General features: G+C 37.8%; 1 protein-coding gene across 2 annotated transcripts; it reads left to right on the plus strand.

Annotated features, from left to right (window-relative positions):
• Window positions 1-12429: 12429 nt before the first annotated feature.
• On the plus strand, window positions 12430-19271 carry LOC139700803 (collectin-43-like). 2 transcript variants are annotated; one of them, XM_071599224.1, is made up of 5 exons: window positions 12430-12532; window positions 12651-12768; window positions 15633-15812; window positions 17154-17307; window positions 18608-19271. In XM_071599224.1, the coding sequence occupies exons 2-5, from the start codon at window positions 12660-12662 to the stop codon at window positions 18807-18809; spliced, it is 645 nt and encodes a 214-aa protein (XP_071455325.1). In that variant the 5' UTR covers window positions 12430-12532; window positions 12651-12659; the 3' UTR covers window positions 18810-19271. The 2 variants fall into 2 exon arrangements, with proteins under 2 accessions (XP_071455325.1, XP_071455326.1); XM_071599225.1 differs by lacking the exons at window positions 12430-12532; window positions 12651-12768 and adding an exon at window positions 14735-14757.
• The last annotated feature ends 2912 nt before the right edge of the window (window positions 19272-22183 follow it).

The raw sequence follows: 22183 nt of genomic DNA on the forward strand, positions 1-22183 counted from the left end.
TTGTAAGATTTTTAATTATTCATACTGATAGAACCTTACACACCTTAGAGTACATAATTTTATTAATAGGGAAAGCAGAAGTAGTGTAAGAAATTTCTTTATTCATATAAAATTATATCAAATAAAAAAAATCCCAAAGTGAAACATTTCCCAAAACTTTTGGCCCCCAGCTTCGTCATATCTATTTTTGAACATTCTCGCTTGATACCTTTAAAGTATATAGATCCCCTTGGAATTATTTCCAGTTCTCTTAGATCTTTCCTGGTTCAATAATTAATTTTTCTGATATATCTTTGATAGTATACATGGATCTTCCGTTAATAATTCCCGACAGTTCTTTCACCTTCCTGTACGAGTATAGCAGACTGATTCCATCATTTCATATTAAATTTTGATGTCCTTGCCCCTAGGCTTCTACCACGCTTCTTTCGTCCTATTAGTGTCTCACCTAGGTTTATTATTTATTTCTTTGTACCGTTTGAATCCATGCTGCTTCCTGGAATTACCGGCGCGTAGGTGAGTTGTCCATCAACTAACCTACGCGACGGCAATTCCCGGAGGCAGCATAGATTCATCAGATAGACGTCGGGGAAGCCTAAGGATTAATCTTTGTACCTTCTTCTACCTGATTCTGTACGTTTCCCATTTCACATCTCTTTTCTTTCTTCCTGGTCGGCATGCCTGTACTCCATGGTTCGCTTGTCCTTTTTGCTATTTACTGTTCCCGTAGCTTAATTTGCGGCTTTTAATATCCTTTTTCATAAATTCCCATTATTTTCTACTGTACCTATCTCTCTGTCCTCGTAAACCTTTTTTCTACCGACTCCTGGTACTCCTTCTGTTCATTTTAGTCAATGGTTCTACATTGCATTCCCTCAACCATCTTCCCTGTTTTATCCTCTTGAATTTGCGACACTTCAAATTATTTAATCATGATTCAAATCCACATAAGCTCCTGATAAATCTTTTGGAGCAAGACGAAGAGGATTATTTGGTCGCCTGGAAGCAATGGATGAATCTTGGATCTATCAATACAATCCAGAGGCCAAATAGAAAAAGCAAGGAGTGGTAGCACAGCGACTCACCTCCTCCCAAGAAAGCTTTGGTGCAGAATCCTTCAGAGAAGATTAGGGAATTCATACAGTTTTTTGAGACTGTGGAGGAGTCATCTTAACAGACTATCTGGAGATGGGCCAGACCATCACTGGTGCCAATTAATCCACTCCGGTGAGCAAATTATGTAACGCTCCGCTGAGCAAAATATGCAAACGAGATGTTATAAAAAAGAAACGCCGCGGTATGATCACTAATGGCATCCATCTTCTTTCCGACAATGCACCCAATCACTCATCTCGACGTGCGGTTGAGGAATCAAAGCGATGCGGCTTTCAAATTTTGCCTAATCAGCTCTTTTCTCCTTATTTAGTTCAAATCAATTTTTTCTCATTCTCAGATCTCAAAAATATTATGCGGGGTCAAAGATTTGACGACATAATTGACGTAATTCAAGAGGTGGAACAATTGTTTTCTGCAAAATCTGCTCAGTTCTACATTGACTGTATTCGAAAGGTCGAGAAATGCTGAGGGAAATGTATAACTCTAGACTGGGACTATATAAAAAAATTAAGCATTTCAAATAAAAATTAAGCTTCTATTACGATTATTTTTAGTAATAATTAAAAAAAGTTTACAAAATCCCCTTGTGTGGATTTGTATATATGTGGGTCGCGGTAGTCCAGGGGTAGAGCATTGGACTACTGACCAGAGGGCTCGGGTTCGATTCCCGGGAAAACCCTCTTGGGTACCTGCAGCTCCACCCAAGCTAAAGTGATTTTACGGGTACCAGATCTTCCTGGGAAACCAAAACCGGCACAGGGAAAGGAACTGGCCCCCCTACCCTGATGTGTGAATTTCACACGCCGTCGGGCTTAATACTGGGTGAACTCTACCATTACCCACCAAACGGACCTTCGGGTTGATTACTGTGTTCATGGTTTATATATATACTACCTTGATCAAAAATTTCCCGGAATTTATTCAGAAAATTAAAAATACAAGTTTATTCATCTAAATCTACATTGTCCCCTTCAAAGTAATCCCCATCGACTGCAACACACTTATGCTAGCGCTTGATCCAATCCTCGAAACATTTTTTATATTCGGTTTTTGGTATGTCCATCAGTGCTTCCTGCGATTTTTCCATTACTTCCTCTCAGCTGCTAAAACGCGTTCCCCGTAATGGTTTTTTAACTCGATTGAACAGAAAGAAGTCACAGGGAGCCAAATCAGGTGAATTCGGTGGCTGTTGGATGGTATTTGTTGCATTTTTCGTCAAAAAATTACGAATAATGATAGCACTGTGCGACGGTGCGTTATCATGGTGCAAAATCCACGAGTTTTCTGCCCACATTTCTGGTCTCTTTTGGCGAATTGCTTCACGCAAACGTCTCATAACGCCCAAATAATACTCTTTGTTTACTGTCTGGCCTTCTGGCAAAAATTCATGATGCACTACACCGTTGTAATCCATGAAAACCGTCAGCATTGCCTTCTTTTTTGACTGAAAACGACGTGGTTTTTTTGGTCTCGGCTCATTTGGTGAACGCCATTCACTTGCCTGATGTCTGGATTGCGTGTCGTACTCATAAACCCACGTCTCGTCTCCAGTAATGATCCTTTTGATGAATGTGGGATCGGATTCAGCCTCGCAAATCATGTCTTTTGCGACGTCAACACGGTCTCTTTTTTGCATGAAATTGAGGTCTTTTGGCTGCTACACGACGGAAACCCAAATCATTAACCACAATGTCTTGGGCGGATCCATAGGCAATGTTCAAGTCCTCCGCTATTTCTCTGATGGTTAATTTGCGGTTATTGACCAACATTTCTTTTACTTTATCAATTTTTTCACCGACTTTCGATGTCGATGGTCTGCCACTGCGTTCATCATCTTCGATTGACTCACGACCACTTCTGAACCGCTCGTGCCACTGGTAAACGACCGTTTTTTTTAGAGAATCGTTGCCGAAACACTTTTCCAACATTTCCAACGTCCGTGCGCCACTAAATCCGTTTTTTACGCAAAATTTAATACAAGTTCGTTGTTGCAAATTTAAATCCATTTCTGCAATTGTAAAAAATCGCCAACACACACAGAGATAGATGTACTCTTGGCTACGTAACTTTTGCAAATGTCAAGTTATGACACTAAGATTTAAAGGGAATATCAACAACAGATGTACCAATTTAACAAAAAAACAGAACTCAAATCGGAACGATGGGAGCGCCACACGGTGGTTATTCCGGGAACTTTTTGATCAAGGTAGTATATTATATATATATATATATATATATATATATATATATATATATATATAAAATATCTTCGAAATGGAACGCTCTTCGGCGACACACAAATATATAAAAACACAGATGTAGATTTTTAGAATATAGAGACACAAAGAAAGGACACTCACAATTTGTTATTTTACGTTTCGACAGCACGGCTGTCGTCTTCTCTTTGTCGTCGTCTCTTCTTTGTGTCTCTATATTCTAAAAATCTACATCTGTGTTTATATATATATATATATAAATAATATATATATTATTTATATATATATATATATATATATATATATATAAAATATATATATATAAATAATATATATATTATTTATATATATATAATATAATATATATATATATATATATATATATATATAATGGGCTGACACAATATAACACAAATACAATAGAATGTCAACATTTAAAAGGACACTCACACGGTAAATTGTTCGAGCTTTCGGCCCTCTCAGAGGCCTTCTTCAAGAGAGACTGACTCAGTCTCAGACAGAGTCAGTCTCTCTTGAAGAAGGCCTCTGAGAGGGCCGAAAGCACTTCCGCGGTTCATAAACTGTTCCACCTGCTCTAGTTTTTGGCCTCCTATTTTAATGTTAATCTTAGCCTTACTCTTTATGGAAAACGCATAACCTTTGTTTTATTTAAATTAATTTTCATCTGATATTGCTGACCTCAGTGGCGGCGGGGTAACGCCCTCGCCTGCCAATCCAGAAGTCGCAGGTTCGATTCCAGCCCAGGTGGGCTTTCCTCCACCTCGGGTTTGGGTGTATGCAATTGTGTTAATTGTTACATCGTAGTGAAAAGTCCGATGTAAAGGCTAAAGTGATGTTTTCGGATTAAAGCAAAAATTAAAATAAAAAATAAATATCTGTCGCACCGAATTTCCAATTCACTTACCAATGCTTGCAACCCCTTGGCTGACTGACAAACTAAAGCTTGGTCGTCAGCAAACCTAACTGGTTTTACGAATTCCCCTCCGATTTTCATTCCTACATCCAATTCTTCCCATGCCTCTTTAACCATCTCCTCCACATATACGTTGAACAGCACCGGTGATAATGGGCAACCTTCCCTTACACCTCTTCCGAACACTGGCCATCCGGACTTTCCGTCCCCCACTCGCACCCGGGCAGTCTGAGGCATTTACAGGTAGCTGATTAGTCTCCTATCTCACCAATTTATTCCTATTTTCTGCTATATGCTCATTATTGTTTCCCAATTCTCTGTATCAAAGATTAAATAATAACTGCAAGTTTACATATTCAAAATATTACTTTCTATGCACTTAAATGAGTCACAAGAACACGCCATAGATCTTTTAACTTGGTAGAATATATAGAAATATATAAACCAACAAGTATGACCTCTAAAGCTTAAGAAGCACTCCCGTAGGCATGTGGAAGTAACATTCCCCTTCAACATGCATGAGCAGGTTTGAGGCCGTTTCATTCATCCGGTGTATTTCGAGAAGCTGGTTTCTGGAAGAAGAGTGTTCAAGTGCTATATCAACGCGAGTTAAAACAGCGTGCTGCTATCGAATTTTTAACTACTGAAAAAATGATCCCTACTGAGATTCGTCGTCATTTAAAGGCTGTTTATGTTGCTGTTGATAGGTCTACTGTAAATCTTCTCCTCAGGCGAAAAAGTTCAAAAGACAACCATCTCCAAAAAACTTCTTTTGACTGTGTTTTAGGATGCTCACCGAGTTTATATGACCGATTGTCTGGAGCGAGGGGCAACGATGAATTTTTGTCATTATATACAAACTCTAAAATACCTCCGACGTCGAGTTTGTCGTGTTCAAAGCAGCCTGGCGTCAATAATTTTGCAACATGACAACGCTCGTCCACACGCCTCGCGCGCAACTAGAGAGGCTCTGCGAAACCTGAAATTTGAACCGATTCCACACCCTCCTTATTCCCCCGATCTTGCGCCTTAAAACTTTTATTTTTTCCTTAACTCAAGAGACACCTCAAGGGTTATTATTACACCTCGGACGATGATATGAAGGTAGTTGTCAAGTCCTGGATTCGAGAAAAGTAGGAAGAGTTTTTCAGTGACGGAACGGAATAATTCGTTACACGTTGGGAGAAATGTGTTAGCCTTAACGGTGACCATGTTGAAAAATGAATATATGATTTTGAAACTTAAGAGCTGTACTTAGATACACTTTTTGCCTGATCTTGCTATTTGTTTGTGTGCGCGCTCTACAAACATGTGAGATATATATATATATATGTATATATATATATACATATTATATATATATATATATTATTATATGTATATATATATATATATATACATATATATATACATACTCATATATACAGAAACAGATATAAGGAAAAGGGATAGGAACACATATAAAGGACGAACACAATAGAGGTGGGGAAGGCGGAATCGAACGGATCACAAGAGTAAAAATATTTCCTCAACCGGGACTCGAACACCGGATCTTTCCACTTGCCGGGCGGATGCTCTTAACCACTTGAGCTATCGAGGATAGTCAATTTACCCTGAGATCCGTGGGTCTAATAAGTCTTATTAGACCCACGGATCTCAGGGTAAATTGACTATCCTCGATAGCTCAAGTGGTTAAGAGCATCCGCCCGGCAAGTGGAAAGATCCGGTGTTCGAGTCCCGGTTGAGGAAATATTTTTACTCTTGTGATCCGTTCGATTCCGCCTTCCCCACCTCTATTGTGTTCGTCCTTTATATGTGTTCCTATCCCTTTTCCTTATATCTGTTTCTGTATATATGAGTATTTATTCGCCGTTTGGCGGGATTTCGTGTTTGAATGTGTATATATATATACATATATATATATATATATATATATATATATATATATATATATATATATATATATATATATATATATATTTTCGAAATGGAACGCTCTTCGGCGACGCACAAATATATATAATATATATATATAATTATATATATATATAATTATATATATATATATTTATATCTTATTATATATATTATAATCTTATATTTTTTGTGCTGTCCGTTCGGCACTACCGTGTTACGTCAACGAAATCATATATAATGTTTTGGGCATATTTTTCAAAGATTTTAAGCCCAAATGTACCAACTGAATCATCGGCCATCCACGAAACGCCGCACTTATGAAATATATCAGATTCTCTGGCTAATATTCGAGTGACACGGCAAAACCTCGGGGGTGAATGTTCAGCGGGAAAGCTTCGAAATTAAGGTGAAGGCCCTTGAGCAAAATTTGTAAAAGGAAAAGTAAGACTTCGTTTTCCGAGTTTGCATCCGATGAAATATTTCTTTCCCCATGCTATATGCGCGCGTGGCACCAAGCAAAAGGATGATTCCGAGTTTAAAAATATTGCGCAAAAGTATTTTGTCTGAAAAGTTAGTATAGTCCTGAAGCGAACTTTCCCTGTCGGTCGAATCTAGTTTACCATACATTATTGGGACTCAACTGATTTCAACGGTTCTCGGCTGGAAGAATTTCGAACTGCTACGCGTTTCCTACGCAACGCCTGCGTCAACAAATTCCGATCACACCTTAAGTTCAACGTCTGTTGACGAGTTTTACTTTTCGTGGAATATGTGGACTTGGTTGTGGCACGGATTTTCCTTTGTTCTTTTCTGGGAAAAAATCGAGGATAACTGCTAAACTCATCTCATCTGTAAAATTTAAACTTTCGTTCTGGATGCATAAAGACTCAGTGCATCTCCTCATTCGTTTCAATTGGATATTGCTCCAGTCAAATCGAGATTGAGAGTCTCGTAAATAAGAGTAATGTCAAATCTCTCATCAATCGGAATAAGTATCAGTGGAGTAGGGCCGGAAGGGCAAGATGAGGCAAGTTGCCCCACCCTCCAACCCCGAAAATCTGACCCCACATATATCGCCGAGAACCGATGACTTTCGACGTCAATTTCAGTCGGGTTGGAGTGGGGTGGATGCCTTGACCTAGTCAGTCCGTCGTACATGTTCACAATGTCTCCCAAATATCACCGCTTTTACACAGAGTACGAAGGCTTTCGGCGAGATAATTTAGGAACCGGAAACTATCGTGAAGAAATTTTCTTCCCAACTCACAATATCGTCTATAATCTTCGTCTTCAGTCTTACACTCCTCCGACATATTCCATACTCCTCCCGGAGTAACTGCCCCCTGCCATACACCCTATCCTCTCTATTCCCATTTGGTCGTTTCCCTCTCCACAGTTCCTCCTTCCAGCAGAATCCATTTTAAACATTCCTTCCATCACTATACTGCCATTCTCCAAAATACACATATGTATAAAATATTGATTTTGTGACGCAAATTGACTGTTTGACTTCTAAGCCGATCTAGAGCGTTTTTTAGGAGTGTGGCGTGACTCATTCACTGAATACAAAAAATAATATCTAAAACTATCCTATGTACCATGATTATCAGTATTTCAGTCCTAAGATTGTTTCACTGGAGCCCTCCATACTTCTCTCTATTCAGTTAAAATGCCATCACCCCGAAATACGTGTAGCTTCTCTGATTAATATATTCTTCAAAATTTGTCCTTTTTACTTGTCTGTTCGTCTTTTTTCGTGATCTTCCCTACTTTTATTGTGTTTACAACCAATTTAATGTAAAATGAAATAGCCGAGACCGTAAACTTGATTGGCACTAGGTTTGTTTAAGGGGGTTAGGTAAAAACAAAGTTACAAGTAAGGGAAATATAGGAAACACACCCTAGGTCACTTGGGTGTGTTAGTGAAACAGTGACCCTCGCTCACCTCAATCACTCACAAATGCAAAGTAAATGAATAAGGAAACAAACTTACAACCACTCCAACACTAGGGTGTGTTAAGGAATAACAGTCACTCTCGTGAATCGCATCCACACACACACACACTTTGGGTTTGCAAGGGTATCTCCTATGTCAGGGACCCGTTGTACTCACACAGGAATGAAAAACAAATTGAAATGAAAAGAAAAAAAAAGAAAAAAATACCCAAGTTCACGTTCGCAGTCACTCAACCACTCGGGTGTGTTAGACCTTTGTGAATCACACTCACTCGCTTGGGGTTTACAAGGATTTCTCCTATGCAAGAGACCCGTCAATAACACAAATTAACACAAAATTATAAAACGGATGTACGCACGTTTTCACTGATTCACTCAATCACTCGGGTGCGTTAGACTGGCTATATTAAATAATAATACCTTAAATCGTAAAGGGTTTATTTCAACGTGATAAATAAATGGCATTACTTTTCATGGATATATATTCCTTAAACTATTCCCTCAACATTACGGTATACTTGCACCTTAACCCCAATTTTAATATTTTTGTATTTTACAATCGATTTTTTCAACCTCAAAGTCGACTGCGACCAGTTGCGCGGGTCGCAGTACGGAAGTCACTTATTTATTTCATTAGTATATATCCATCGTATTAATGAAACAAATGTCGTTTTATTTCCAGGCGAGGCCAACATTTCGCCATTTCCTCCCTCCCCCATGTCGCCACGTTTAATCTGTTTCCGTTGGGATTACCGGTTTGTGAAAGGGAATCGCTCTTGTCAACTCAGATTATTGTGGCGAGAATATTTTCGACCTTCTCCACCCTAATTCATATAATTGATTCCATTTCATGTGAAATGAGTACAATTACTCAACTGCGCGAATCACAACGCCGCAACAGTGGTGAAAGATGATAAAGAGAATTATCTACACTGACTTTGTCCAGAGCCGTGAAGAAAGTGATAAAACTATCTCTATCTTAATGCAATAGTTATTTCGACCTGACTTCGTTTTTGTATCCAATTACGGAAAGTAAAAATGGATAGCAGTTAAGTACCATGCTGAGCAGAAGGATTGGCATTATCACCCAATTAAAAGGTATTAAAGTAATTTACCACTACTAATATGTCCTCTTTTACATTAACTACCTGTGCTATACGTGTATAGAAAATATATATATGTTATAATATATATATATATATATACATATATACATATATACATATATACATATATATATATATATTTATTTATTTATATATATTTATTTGAAATTAGCACTAACGAACAAAGACAAAAACACATCAACACAAAAAAGAAAAGAAATTCACTATTTTTCGAATTTTCGGTAGTAAAAGCCTCCTTCCTCAAGGAAGAGAAAGAAGAACTCTCTCTCTCTCTCTCTCTCTCTCTATATATATATATATATATATATATATATATATATATATATATATATATATATATACACACACACTCTAGTTTTTAACCTCATATTTTAATGTTAACCTTGGCATTTATCTTTCTGGTAAACCACATAGTCTTTGTTTTATTAATATTGATTCTCATCCCATACCTGTCGTACTGAATTTCCAATTCACTCAGCTATGTCTGCAACCCCTTGGCTGACTGACAAACTAAAGTTTGGTTATCAGCGGACCTGGTTTTACAAATTTCCCGCCGACTTTCATTGCTACCTGCAGTTCCTCCACTTCCTATTTAATCACTTCCTCCACGTTTACGTTGAACAGGACCGGTGATAATGGAAAACCCTGCCTTACACCTCTTCCTTACACTGACCATCCGGACTCTCTGTTCCCTACTCGCATCTGAGCTGTATGAGACATATACAGGTTGCGGATTAACCACCTATCCCTCCAATCTATACCTATTTTCTGCAATTAAAAAAAATGTGGAACGCTTCACAGTTTTGCGTGAGCAGGTTGAACAGTTTACGTATCTCGGAAGTGTTTTGGGCCAAAACGGTCAAAGTGGCAGGAACGTAAGGAGAAGAATTGCGGTAGACAAAGAGGCTTTCACAAGGAGGAGGGAGTTGATGACAGGGACGTTGAGTAAGGATGTTAAGAAAAGACTCGTAAAAACTTTGACATGGAGCGTAGTGATTTACGGCGCGGATACATGGTCACTGAAGCAGGAGGATAGATGTAGATTGGATGCTTTTGACATGTGGGTATGGATAAGGTGAAATGGACCGAAAGGAAAACAAATGAGGAAGTACTTGGTATGGTGGGCGAGGAGAGGGGTTTGCTGGGATAAATCCTGGGAGGCAGGAAAAATGGATGAAGAGCGTATTGATCAGCAGTAGAATGCTGAAGAATGTAAAAGAGGAGAGAATGTTTGGCAAACGAGGTAAGGGAAGGATTAGGATAGGGATTTTGGAAGGGATGAAAGGAGGAAGGAAGTACACTGAGATGAAGAGGGACTTGTGGCGGAGTAGGATGCTAGATTGTGTTTTTTTGGGAGAAACAATCTATTTATTTGGTAGGTGTGTCCATCCAAAACCTACCTTAAGCAGTAGATTACTAAATAATATATATATATATATATATATATATATATATATATATATATATATATATATATATATAACACTTTTGTGAGTGAATAATAATATATATGAAGTTAGCACTAGTCGGCAAAGACAACCGGGTTAGTTTATTTTCTTTTTTTGCGTTGTTCTGTGTTTATATATATATATATAACACAATTCTCGCCGCAATAAGTGTATTGTAGTTTGAATACGTATAATTAATCCCAGAGGAAAGGGAGTGTTAGTAAAAATATACAGAAAGAACAAGACTAGTTTCCACAGCAAAGGTTTGCATTTTGAGGGGCTTCAGAAAAAATATCAGGTCTTAATTTCTTTGAGGGAAAGGAAAAAATAGAGCTCTGATTAATTTTCCGCGTTATTTTATTAATGGTTCATGTATTTTTGGAGGAGCTCTAGGGGGGCCAAACACACTTCCTCACTCGTTGTTTTATTTGGCCACAAGAAAAACACCTGCGGGAAGGTGAGTTTCATTTTCAGACACATTTTGATTTCTTTATTTTATGGCACAACAGTCAAAGAGTGAAATAAACTTTATCACGAGTTGGGAGACTCGTCTTCATGTAGTTTTTGTTTGTTGTGCCAACTAATAGCCATAGTTACGGCTTGTTTATTCGCTTAAATTTCTTTAATACGTTTATTTTTGGTTTTGTAGAAATGCTATGTACAAAGAAGACGAGGTCAACCTCTATGGACAGGGATGATTGGCTGAAAATCTTCAAAGAGGTCAGAAAACGCATAAGGCTATAGAAACCATGGAATAAGAAGAAAGAAAAGGTATTTGGTCCCGCGCAACGCTGTCTTCAAAAGTAGCAATTATCGCTATTTAAACGGTAACGGAGTCATGCCTCAACAGCACTCGGTATGTACGTTATTTGCAATGAAGATGGTAAGGAAGTAGAATAATACAACGAGTAATTCATTCAAGCAATTTATTCTACCAATTAATGGTAGGTTTTGGACAGCTCTAATGACTTTTATCTCGACAATTTCCTTTTGTTTACCTTACATTATGGTATGGTTCCTTCTTCTTCATTTCTTCGTAACTTCTTCCTGCCTTCATGCTGTTCAACAAGCTTACTCTCTTCCTTCATCTACCCCCCTTGCCTCAAACGCCCTCCCTTTTAAGACGACATTCATCGTTCCACTATCTTTCAATATTTCCTACATCCACTATCTCTGCCTTTTTCAAAATTTCCCCAGTCTACTACCTCTCTTCGCCCACCATGTTGAGGACTTCTGCTTATCTCTGTCAAGCTTATTTCCTCCATTCTTCAATAAACCGAGCAGGGGGTCGCAATCAGAGCGTGTTGAGTTCCAATGGCACTCGAATGTTAGCAAGTTGACTCAATCTCAATAGAAGCAGTCGAGATAATTGTCACATTTCCGAGGTTTCAACTTCGACACCAGTGGAGATACCAGTTCTTAACGGATCACTCGGATATATATATCGGATCACCCGGACTGGTGAATTTTTTTTTCAGTGTTCCACGTTATTTACCATTTGGGCAGCGAACGGAGAAAAAGGAGAAGGAAAGCTCTCGCCTTTGACGAATTGTCATTATGTCTCGGACGTCTTCCGAGACAAGTTCGCCCAAGGGCCTTGGGAGGTCTCTCCGTGCTCTTCGTAAACAGAAGGATATCCTGGGTGAGATATTTTGGAAAATTCCCAGATGTTTTAAACTTTCTCCGTGTCCAGCACCGAGGTGGTTACGGAAATAGCAGTGACCACTAGCGGAGGAGGAAATGGGAAATCTTCCTTTTAAGAAGTGTATATAAGGCTATGTTCCTCTGCTCACAAGTTAGAGGTGGAAGTTTAGATAGGTGGGTGAGTGGGAAAAGATACGCGGGCTCTCTTCGGGTGCTTTACTTGCTGTGTCTTGCTCTCCCGGAACCGATATTAATTTCCACCCTTCCTCCTCTTTTTCTCGCTCTTTCGCAGGATTCCAGAATGCTGCCCGCGCTAGTGTTTTTGGTCGTGGCGCTCTCCGCGTCCGCGCACGGCCAGTTCGTCAACGGACGGATCCTGGAGCCTCCAGTTCCAGCTCTCTGCGCCCAGCGTGAGTACATATCGCGTTTGATTAAGAATTTTCGGGATTTTTCCCCGGTCGCAATGATGTCTAGGAGAACACACTACGGCGTTCGGGTTGAAAATGAGTTTGTAAATTCCCGAGGGCAATGTCAAACTCTCGATGTCAATGTCAATCTCTCGATCGAGAGAGCACCCCATAGTCCTACGGTGATTCACAATTAATGAGGAATGTTGTAATTCCGCGATTCCATTCATTTAAGAGCCTTGGTATTTTCGTTTCCCGACAATACCAAGGTCGTGACGTCAACAACTTGATACATCTTCAATTCTTTCGCGCGGAATTCGGGCAATGACGTCGGCATTTCGTCATTGTCGAACCTTGGCTTTTTCGAACCTTACTGTAAGCGACCCCGACTGATATGTGCTGCTCGCACAAAATAATTACTTACAACATTGATCATTAAAAATTGACGATAAGCTTCAACTTCACTCAATTCTCATATCGGTTATTTACTTCATGTCTTCATATTTATTTACTTTGACATATTTATCACACTTCGACAATCTGTTTCATGTACCTCCTTAAGATTCTTTCCTTCTAGTTCTTCCTATTAATTTTCCCATTCTGCGAGTGGGTAATTGTGTCACGTGTCCCAAAGTATCATCCCATCTTGTTTTTTTTCATAAATTTCACCCGATTTCCTTCTTCTCCCACTTTTCATAGAATATATTTGTCAGGTATTGGAGCTGTTTTTATCTTTCGTAATTTAAATATTCATATTCTCGTACACTGAGAGGTTTAACTCACACATTTGCATTGATTGCGGTAAGAATGATTGGTAACCAATCAACTGCTCATTCATCAGGATGCAAAGATGAGCAATATCAAAGCGTTATGTGGTTTTATTACGGATGGTTCCTCTCGTCAATTATTCATAAAATAAGTTGAAAAAGTAGGTTGTGTAGAATGTCATAAATAAGTAAAATAGTAAAATGTCCTCGTTAAGCGAGCTCTTGTGTCGCCATTGTAAAGTAAATGCAGAATGGCTCTGAGCGTTTTTTTCTTAAATGTTTGAGAATGAATGCCACATATGTGTTATCTTCCCGTGGTGAATTAATCTGAAGACTGCGGCTCGCAAATGGTGACGTTCTTTCTCGAGGTCACCAATCATTGTTTTTTACGAAACGGCTTATTTAAGCTTAATTTTTTTTTAATTGGTCATACTCTTTCTAGGTGTGTGGTAAAAAAAATTCTAATGCCAAGTATCTTCATTCTCAATTTTTCTCCTCAAAATTATCTGTTGATCATTTATGGTAAATTTCTAGAGCTCTGTTATTGCTCTTGGGAATGAAAACGTTACGCAATTATATGGATGACCACAGGTGATCGAGTAGGTTGAGGAAACCTTCTCAAGGCGTGTCCAGGTTGGTGTGTATCTATAGGGCTTCGGAGGACAAAATACCAGGGGGGGAAGGGATATCCTTGTCCCGCAGAATGTTACGTGATGCGATTTGATCATCGTTTTAACTCGATTCTGTTTATCGATTTAACTCCCATCTGTCACAGTGAGTTCAGCGGCGTTATTCAGTAAAGGCATCCGGAATTGTTTCTCGACAAATGTCGAGGTTCTATCGGCAAGGTGTTGACAATACCTCATTTGTCGCACGTGAAATTCAAGAATTTTGGTTGGCCGTGATGTTGAGATTTCGTCATTTTCGAGGTTCGACAATTTCGATTCGTCATCAAACAGCCCCCTTGATGGACTACAGTGGTATTTTTAGGCGGGAGAAGAAGGGAAGCTACAAGGTGGGGATAGAATTTAACATCTACATGTCCACAAATACCCGCAAGCCACTGCACGGGCATGTTAGAGAGAAAGTATTAGAGAACCAGCTGTACATATATATAGAAATGTTAATTCAAGGATGCATTTGAATGGCTTCATTTGAATGCCTGTATATGCTAATATACAACTACATCCGTGCATGCATATCCATATGCATCATGAAATAATTGGTGTGTTAGACTAAATCGTTTAACTTTGATCTTTAAGTTAACATATTCGGAGTCTTGTATTCGATTTTATTATAACTACGTATCTTTAGAGGGCCGACGAATGCTTGAATCTGTCGATGACGCTGTCCATCTCTCTAGTTTTATTTCAGTTGTCAAATTTAAGAATATAATGTGGTGTCGTCATAAATTCCTCCGTGTCGCAGGACACAAAAGTTATTATTAGCATATAAATTTTCATTTTTAAAAACGATAACCGCTTCTTCGAATTCGCATAGTTTCAGCACTCTTTATTTCCCGGAAATATATCTTGAATATTAATATTTTCGATCGAGCTCAATTACTTTCCAAGGATAATAAACGGGATAATCATTGGTGAAAACATTTTAAAACTCTCCGAGTGTCCTCAGGTGCGGATGCTTTAACGGTGGAGTAAACAACTCGCCCAGATTGGGATTTATTGTTTTTCGAAGTTGATTGAATGCTGCTGAAGACTGATTGAGAGCTGCTGCTGCTGAAGACTGTATGATTTTTTCTCCCGCGAAATGTCTTGCATTTGTATGTGTATCAACTAAAGTTTCCATTTCGGCGTTTCCCGAATTTCCGAGGGTGTTTTAAGTTCCAAAGAAAATATTCTAAAAAATACATAGGCTTCAATAAAATAATTAATGTTAAATATTGATCACAAATGTAGCTTACCGTTTTGTTCTCCGCGCATGGCTATGCATTCAAATAATTACTCGGGAATTTCATTGAAGATATTCGATTGTCAGACGCTTCTGAGTGTTTAATTAGTTGCAAAAATGGAATCGCATGATTTTTATGCGACACTCGATGGAGCTTATATGTATTAATGGCACCTTTCATTCAATTTACAGGAAAAATCCATGAAACTTTCGGTGGCAAAGGATATTTCTTCTCGTGGAAAGATCCTTCCACGGCTGGCCTCGAGGAAGATTGGCTCGGCGGAAGGAACTGGTGCAGAATGAGGTGCATGGACCTCGTGTCTCCGGAATCCAGGGCCGAGAATGATTACGTTAAGACCAGGATATTGGAAGGTGAGGAATCCCTTGGACTAATTCGTCTGAACTGTTCAAAAAACGGGCTAATCAAATCAATGTCTTGACGGAACACATGGAGAAGGAACTAAGAATTATCTGAAATTAGTCCGATTCTGATATTAAAGTAGGGCTGGAAGAGCGTTCGCCGGAAACCAACTGCGCATTAACTAAAACTGAATGTTTTTTCCATAATTAATTTGCTCAAATAATCATTAAATATTTAACAGGTTTAACTTTAATAATTCATCTCATGTTGTCGTCGCTCAGACTGTTTTGATGTAGTGACTTTTTATTGCGTAACGAGATGTAACATTGTTCCGTTGGTCTATTATCGTGTCTCACCTCCCGTAATACATAATAATCATGATCACGGAAGAGATTTGACATAAGACAGTTCTTGAACATGCAATCGCGTCAAGTTGAATTTTATTTGGCTTGCATACTGGTGAAGCCGCTTAGCGGCCGCTTGAAACAAATGTAAACAAAAATCACCTTTCTGAAAGTTTTCGCAAGATTCTTCAATTCCATGTATATATATATATATATATATATATATATATATATATATATATATATATATATATATATATATATATATATATATATACATGGAATTGAAGAATCTTGCGAAAACAGTGCAAATATCTCCGCGGATGCGAGCGGTACTAAAAAGAGATTTTAGTCAGTTTGATTCAAAATTAATTTTATGATATTAGATATGAATTCATTTTTTCTAAAATGGCAAGTAATGTAATTTACGAGATAAAAAATGGTGATTCACGAGAAAATTTGTCAACTCATAGGAAAAATTTAGTACAAGCTAATTTATTTACCGGGAAATTATGTTAACTGAAACAAATACGGCCAGATTGAACGAGAAATCATCGAGACAGTACGCATGCTATTTTTGAGTGCTTATATCTATTTTATGGAAAAATTTACAGTCCTGTAGAGTACCCTCTCTTTTGCTTTTCATACTGTAGTGTATTAGTAAAACATTTTTAGGCCACTCATTGAAAAAAGTTCTTTTGAATTTTGACAAGCTTATTTCGAGTAGTAGTAGTTTTGAGGGGAGGCGACCGACAGCTAAGGTCATTTGCGCCATAGGGGAAGGACAGGAAAGGATGAAGGGTGGAGAGAAACCCGGCGTCGGCATTAGCCTACTCTTTACGAAAGGCGCCAAGGGGTCCGCGGCTTAACGTCCCATCCGACGGACGGCGTACTCACTCAAAGTGCCCTCCACAAAGCACCTCTTTTAGACCACTTTGGGTTTTAGGGGAAGCATCAGACCTCTTTGATCAGGCATTTAGCTGACAAACCTGACTGCTTTAATTCAAGGCAAGCAGCGTTACATCTGGACAAGCGGGCGAGTCTGCGACTTCAAGGGATGTGACCGCCCTGACCTGCAGCCAAGGAGGGTGAACGGATGGTTTTGGACCGCAGAGTTGAAGAAATTGGACCCAGGTTTCAACGATTGGAGCCGCAGCGGAGGGTAAGAATATGATTTCCACTTCCCAACTGTCCCAATCACCGTTAATAGCTTTCGACGAAAATAAGTAGATCCAAATATAATCACCATTTAAATAAAAAGTACCGAACGATTTCATAACAGCGCCTCCACACTTAATTAACGGACGCGTGGGGGAATTATTGCAACAATCACCTCCGCGCCATTATGCGGGAGGATGAAGTAAACGGCGAGTAGATCACCTCGTGATCGGAAACATATTTCAATTATCCAAGGCGTGCAGCTGATAGCTGAATAACAGTCCTTGGAGGTAGTCCAATGGAAACGCGACATTTCCTACAAATGGTGATTCAACGGACTCGGCTACTGGAGTTCGAAGGAGTGCAGGACATTCAATGCGATTTATTTCAATTTTCTAGCTAAGAATGATTTTTGGGAAATCTAAACACACACCCTGTGGGATTATGTCTACAATGAATGTCATTATGCACATCTTAAACTACCACGCGAAGTCTGACGCCTGACTCGCATGTAAAATTATTTCCGGATGGTATTAATCGCAATCCTGAGGAAAAAACTCTTCGAAATTAATACAATAAGGAAATAGTATTGACCTTTCTCCTTCTTGAGGAACTTTGACTCCACATGATCGCCCCACTCTTTGAAGTCACTGGATAAATTCCCATGTGTTGCCCAAGAACATGTTTTCTGACAGGAACGACGCTAACGGTATATCTTTCATCACTCTTTGAGAGCATTATGAACTAGTCTCGAACATTTTTAGGACGATATCGTTGAAATAATATTAGAATAGTTTGAAAGACTAACAAGTCACTCAGTGTATTTGGAATTGATCACTTAAAAAAATTAATTGATCCTTTTGTCAAAGCATTTATTCCTTCTAAAGTCAGGCAAAAAAAACACAAACACACATACTTTGGATGGTAATGTGTTTGTTCGAGGTAATAACTAAGTTTCGACAGTGTATATCATTGTACTATAGCTTTGGTTCAGCCTAAACCTTATGAATCGTACATAGAAAGGCCCAGAAAATATTTAGATTCTCTGGCATAGCAAATTCATTTTTGAAATTGAAATATACTTTTAAAATAGATCTTGGAGTAAATTTTATTAGGAAAGGAGAATGAGGTTGCAAGATCATTAAGGTTTAATGGAAAAACCTATTCATACCTCGTTAATAGAGGTAACAAATTAAGTCATGGGATGATTATAGTTCAGGTAGAGAAATGTATCAAGAGCTGTCTAATGTATGTTACAAATACATTCATTTAAATTCAAAATTTCTTTTGCTCATCATTTTCAGACTGAGCCGACCCCAGCCAGATAACCGAGAGGAACAGCAGGGCGGAGCCACAGAAAACTGTCTTGCCATCCTGAACAACTTCTACAATGATGGCATCAACTGGCATGATGTTGCCTGTCACCACAGGAAACCGTTCGTTTGTGAGGAGAACGAAGCCCTCCTCAAGTACGTCCGCTATACCAACCCTAATCTCCGAGTGTAAAGATGAAATCTGTGGCATGCAGAGTATCATCTCTGCATATGAATCACCTAAATGATAACAGTGTCAAGTCGGCAGACAGCGGTTTTGTTTTTTTAACGGAGAGAGTGAAAGGACCAGATTGTTGAAATAAAACATCCAGAAGAATGTGAATTTTTCTTCACTTCTCTGTTAAAAAAAAAAGAGGAAGTAATCCCTCGTTGACAATTACTCTCTACCTTGAAAAGGTCTGATGAATCGTTGCAAAAAAATATTGCATTTGCAAGTTCAGCAGAAAACAACGATATTGGAGGTATAATTTATGACCCTAAGTTCGCATTTGTTAGCTTAGACCAGCAACATTTGGAACATTTCAAGTCGATGCCATGAATGGCTAATCGCCATGGAGTATTTTCTCCATTGCATTGCCATTGAATCGAATAAAATAGAACGCCTGAATGTATGTATTCAAAGTAAACCACAATGTTAGACAACGTTAAATAAAATAAGTAAACTCTAATTATTTTTCTTGATCTCTTAGATGAATTAGCAAAATTATTTCCTTCACCCAAAGCTTTCCTTATGGATAACCAAAAATACTTCTGAACTAAAGAGTAGAATTCTTGTTCAATATTCTAAGTCAAGAATAGTACCTGACTTCTACATTAATTTATAGGTGACTGAAAATATTGTTAAGTTCACCGGCACTTTTTTATAATATCTACATTTTGGACAATTGCTAAGCGTAAAACATACAAAAGGTATGAAAATTTGAAATCTTAATTTGAAAACATTAAATGAGAAGGCACCTACGTATTGGAGACAATATCATGGAGGAAAATATAAAAGACTGAACATAAGCCTTAAATTCAAGTATACAACCTACCACTCTTTGACAAAGAAGAATGATGGCTAATGAGAAATTTTATATGGTAAAACTGTAGCATAACCATCGTACAATTAAAAGGCAGCCATTATAATAGGATATTGTGGATGGAAGTATTAACATGATATGAGATAGAATCCTCTCAGAGTTAAACTGAATTCTTCTCTCTCCTGATATGGTTTTACTAATAATTAACTTGTATGTTAATATTATTAGGTATATTACTGGTTAAGGTAGATGGACATAGAATACTTGTATACAACTATGGAAAGATTTCGCAAATGGAGAAGGGAATGAACAAACATGGAGGTTAAACTAAAGATATTCTGTTTATAATAATTAAAGACATGCATGCACTTAAGTTTGATATTGGCTGAAAGCTTAAAAGGTCAATAATTGGAATACCATAGAGTTCCAGCCATGCAAGGGAGACTTGGGTTTGGTACCATGTTCATTTGGAATGGCAAAAATAATAATCACCCATGGAACAGGAGCAGGAATTGAAGACAATACGTCAGATACAAAAAACTTTGACTTTGAAAGTCAGAAAGAACAGAAACTGAGATAAATAAATAAAGAAAAGATCACAAGAAGAATTCTATTTCTCACCAACATTGCTCAACTAATTCAATGAAACCTTTATTAACTGTCACCTTCACTCAATGGTCTTATTGGTTGTTTATTTTTCCCTGGAAATGAACAAATTACCCAGGACAGTATACATACTCTCAATGTAAATTTATCATCCTTAAAATGACTACCTCCTTCAGAGACAATGGCATCTTGGTTTTTGACGTGTCATATGAAGATAAGTAATATAAAAATGTCTAACTTCTTGCGAGAAATCAGTAATTATAGAATAATATATAATTATAATAATTATGGAATAATATATATTATTATATTATCATTTTCCTGTTCAGTAGGGAATATCTTTTCTGTTGTTACCTCTGGGCTGGTTTGTAATTTATTTCTAAACAACATTTGAATTCAAAAGTATTATCTGTGAGAGATCATTTTGCTGACAAAAACAGTATTTGGGAACAGAAAAAGCATTGAAGACATAAGGCCAATGAGCAGTGATTTAGAGCCATGCATTTCACATATTCTTTGTAATTCCTGAAACAATTCCATCTCTGTCAAGAGCTGACTTCTTAAGTGACCATTATTTGTTTGTAACTGGACAATAGGATGGAAATTGAATCATTGTGTGAGGAACAGAGAAATCAAAGCCAGGCAAGTGTTTCAAGAGAGAAATGAAGATGTAGTGGAATATTTCACATTCTTTCAAAAAATGTGTCATTAGGGGAAAAATTTCTTTGCATTTTAAATATAGAATAGCTTGAACCAAGTATAAAACAATGAAAACCTACTACTAGATGATTTGTCTATCAACAAGGAGGCAAAACATGAAAACATTCACACGTAGTACATATATTATTCAAACAGCAAAACAGAGGAGAATCAGAGTCTTATCAACCTCAGTCTAAAGGCAGCTGTAAAAGGTCAAATGAAAATTAAATGTAAGAAAAAAGGGTGAGACACAAAATAGGAAGATCATGGGAAGTACTTTTTGGAAAAGAAGAACAATATGCATACAATAGACCTTTCAACTCAATGAATTCGTCGGGAAGATGAATCACACTTAGTATGGAAAGGAAGGGATCAAGGAAGTAGACCCAAAAATGAGGGATACGTATATGTCAGAAGAACTACTTGAACATAATATAATTGGAATTTGGCAGAGAACTGATACCAGAGAGCTGAAGATAATTTGTCTTCAGACTGGAAGACTAATGAAGAAAAATATTAAGCTGAATCTAATCTGTAATAGAAAGCAGAACTAATGACCAATAATAGAGACTACACTTTACTACCTAATGAGTTTTTAAAATCTCCATTTACTGATTTACGTCCATTAGGACTTAAGAAATCTCCAAAGGATAAGTGCTATCACATTGATAAACCTGAAGGTTATTTGTTCACAATAATATATGATGCAACTGTAATACTTATAAGAATTCACATACTAAAGGTTAAATGGAGGGGGGCCAGTTCCTTTTCTGATGTCACCAATGGTTTCTCATAAAGTCTGGATGCAAAAAATAGTACATATTGAATTATAGGTAGAGATATCCATGGGCATGGGATTTGAACCCCTAGACTATCTGGTCAGGGGTCGAATACTCTATCCTCTCGGTTACCACTGCTACACATAAATAAAAAAAATTATCAATAATAACTTGTTTAAAAATGGCATAGAAAATTGTTCACCATTTCAAATGGTTATGAAGTGAAGAAAAAACTGATAAGTAGTAAGGGTAACAAAAACAACATATGTAAAAGAATCAATTCAGAAGCATATTTTCATTCAACCTCCTATAATGCTCAGCTGAAAAAGTGTCATGATCATATCAAAAGGATATCATCGGTAATCAGTATTACAAGCATGCTGCAAAGTTATGCTCTATGGTACACATTTTATCACTCCCTGCCACATAATATAGCTACA

This window comes from Hetaerina americana, unplaced genomic scaffold (assembly GCF_022747635.1).
Source record: "Hetaerina americana unplaced genomic scaffold, ioHetAmer1.1.p SCAF_11, whole genome shotgun sequence".
In the NCBI taxonomy this organism is placed as follows: Eukaryota; Metazoa; Arthropoda; class Insecta; order Odonata; family Calopterygidae; genus Hetaerina; species Hetaerina americana.

What these genes read in the sequence shown, in the direction of transcription:
- LOC139700803 (XM_071599224.1), top strand. Translation starts at nt 12,660, where the DNA reads ATGCTGCCCGCGCTAGTGTTTTTGGTCGTGGCGCTCTCCGCGTCCGCG. An exon ending in TCCAGCTCTCTGCGCCCAGC is followed by an intron (nt 12,769 to 15,632) that starts GTGAGTACATAT and finishes TTCAATTTACAG; the next exon opens with GAAAAATCCATGAAACTTTC. An exon ending in TAAGACCAGGATATTGGAAG is followed by an intron (nt 15,813 to 17,153) that starts GTGAGGAATCCC and finishes CTTTAATTCAAG; the next exon opens with GCAAGCAGCGTTACATCTGG.